This window comes from Limulus polyphemus, unplaced genomic scaffold, assembly GCF_000517525.1.
Source record: "Limulus polyphemus unplaced genomic scaffold, Limulus_polyphemus-2.1.2 Scaffold6733, whole genome shotgun sequence".
In the NCBI taxonomy this organism is placed as follows: Eukaryota; Metazoa; Arthropoda; class Merostomata; order Xiphosura; family Limulidae; genus Limulus; species Limulus polyphemus.
The window spans coordinates 7,811-10,587 of record NW_013672343.1 but is presented as its reverse complement, the minus strand read 5'-3'; the positions used below and the strand labels follow the sequence as shown (position 1 = coordinate 10,587).

At 32.8% G+C, this 2,777-nt stretch overlaps 1 protein-coding gene across 1 annotated transcript in view; it reads right to left on the bottom strand.

Moving 5' to 3' along the window:
* Window positions 1-2,777, bottom strand: part of LOC106474023 (NAD kinase-like) — an 11,914-nt gene that overhangs the window by 8,082 nt on the left and 1,055 nt on the right. The window contains exons 2-3 of the mRNA XM_022402405.1: window positions 1,884-2,013; window positions 1,145-1,273 (exon numbers count right to left, since the gene is read on the bottom strand). Coding sequence (XP_022258113.1) covers window positions 1,145-1,273; window positions 1,884-2,013 — 259 coding nt within the window. The remainder of the gene's footprint in view (window positions 1-1,144; window positions 1,274-1,883; window positions 2,014-2,777) is intronic.

The window sequence follows — 2,777 nt, the reverse complement described above, 5'->3', positions numbered from 1 at the left end:
CGTGTCACGATAAACAAAATAATGTTTACTGGCTTAAAAGAGCAACATTAGCGTGTCACGATAAACAAAATAATGTTTACTGGCTTAAAAGAGCAACATGAGCGTGTCACGATAAACAAAATAATGTTTACTGGCTTAAAAGAGCAACATCAGTGTGTCACGATAAACAAAATAATGTTTACTGGCTTAAAAGAGCAACATCAGCGTGTCACGATAAACAAAATAATGTTTACTGGCTTTTTTAGTCTTTCTATTTGTGATAATGATGTTTGTTTTTTAACCTTCTTCTCAGGTAAAGAGGATCTCACGGATAAGATAGACTTCATAATTTGTCTGGGAGGAGATGGAACCCTATTATATGCTTCTTCTTTGTTCCAGGTGAGTGTCGGAACCAGTGTAATTTAAAAATATAATAAAATATTAACTGTGCCAAAAATAAAAACAATTAAGGTAGTTTGATTTTTGTTATTATTAGCCTCTTCGAGTATTTACCCATCAAACAAATTTGTGTCAAAAAGTTTGAAGTATTTATCTCTGTATCATGTTGCTCTTACAGCCAGTAAACATTATTTTGTTTATCGTGACACGCTGATGTTGCTCTTTTAAGCCAGTAAACATTATTTTGTTTATCGTGACACGCTGATGTTGCTCTTTTTAGTTTTTCCTGAGTAAAACTTGCAACTTAAAAACACTAGATGGTGTTTTATTTTTTACGAACTTGATTGTTAGTGGGGAATTAATCCGAGTCCTACTAGATCACCGTTTCACTTCGTATTGAAGAAGAAAGTTAATATAATAATAAAATATAAACAAAACCACAAACCAGTGATGAAAGACCAAGGTAAGGGAATGAGGTTATAAACATAACTAAAATTTAATCTCATTTTCTTCCTACCAACCACATATTCAAGACACAGATATCAAAACTGGAAATACCAGACTTAAAAAAAATAAAGTTTATTCAAAATATATAAATTCTCTTTTTACGTGTAATAATTCTTTAGCTAAAAAAAATTAATTAAAAAAAAACACAAATTAATAAATGATAAGATATACTTTAAGGCCTTAAAAATTACAAATCACTAATTAAGTAATTTAAAATCATAAAGAAATTCAAATTGTTAACCTAAGTTCTGAAAGGCACACGAAAGATATTCCATTTACCTTCTCTGAAGGTGCAAAGTTTATCTCTGAAGGGACTAAAGTAAGTGTTATTTCTCAGCTGCACATCTTCAAGTACGGATGCTTCTACGGACACAACCATTTGCTTATCCTACAAGAACATGAAACAAGTGTGCAGTTATCAACGGCTCCAAGCTTACACTAATGCCATGAAAACAGTTTTGCACATGTAATTTAGATATTTTATGTGCACATGCATGGAATGAGGAGGGGAGGGAGATTCACAGCTTGGTTGATACTGAAGTTGATGAGAAAAATGTAATAATGAAGACTTAACATGTTATGTGCACTCAAAAATTAACTCGAGATATGGTAAAAGGTAATAACAACAACAACAATACTAAATATGAAATTTACCAGGTACGGTACTACTGACCCTTTTACAATACACAAGTTCGTTAAACATATTTAATGCAGATTTTTTAATGAAATAAAATAAGACCCGTTTTAATCTCACAGGACATTAATATCATAGGATATTAATGTCATCTATTAAATAGCAATGTTCTTGTAGCTCGACCAACTGCACATGCATTATATACCTGTACGATACGTAGTTAAATTAAACAATGATGGAATGTAAAACTACACTGAAATCCTCACCCATAACCAGCATAATAATAATAATAATATGTATATATCACTATGCTTAGACTTTAATGTTAACTCCAGTTTTTATAACATATACTGTCTCAACTTACATAGATCAGCCAACTGACCAAATCTATAAAAGGCTGAATGACTGAAGTGTCCTGCACTTTCTTGATGACCAACACACTGAGGGGTGACTTATTCCAAGTTAACCTTTGGCTAGCAGGATCTTGAATAGTCCTAAAAGATCATTGAGAAGTAATAATAAGTAAACAGCAGTTGAAATTCTGCTAAAATAAATGTTTATAGGCACCACCTAACTTAAAACCTAACTTAGTGGAACGACCGCAGTCTACACAACGGCCATGGGATGTAGCTCTTAATGAAATGATCCAATAAGTTTGTTTTGTCAAATTTCACGTAAAGCTACTCGAGGGCTATCTACACTAGCTTTCCTTAATATTGAAGTGATAGACTAGAGGAAAGGGCAGCTAATCAACACCGCCAACTCTTGGTCTACTTTAAATGGAATTGCAGGGTTTTTACTATTATTCCTATAACGCATTCACGGCTCTCAAGTGCAAATGTGATTTGATAGAGGGGCAGTAAAAAGAGAGACAAACCATGAAACATCAAATCCACAATTCAGTAAGCTAAACACTCAGCTCAACAAATAGTAACTGACAAAATAAATAAAACAACTTTATAACAAGCAATATTACATGCTAACACTAATCGTTTACAACTCCACTAAAATCTTGAATTTAACTAATGGTGGATGATAAGAGTTGCAGACGGCTGTATTTTCTTACCATTATAAAGACACTAGCTAGGGTTATATCAAAATATACCTAGTCCGATTCATAGTCCTACCTTATTCCCAGGTAGATGGAGCCACACTCAATACAAATCAGGTATAATAATGGTTGGAGACGGCTTGAATGGGTAATGAAGAAAAATTTTAATATAAGCTTAACATAACAGCAAATGATGATGACAAAACC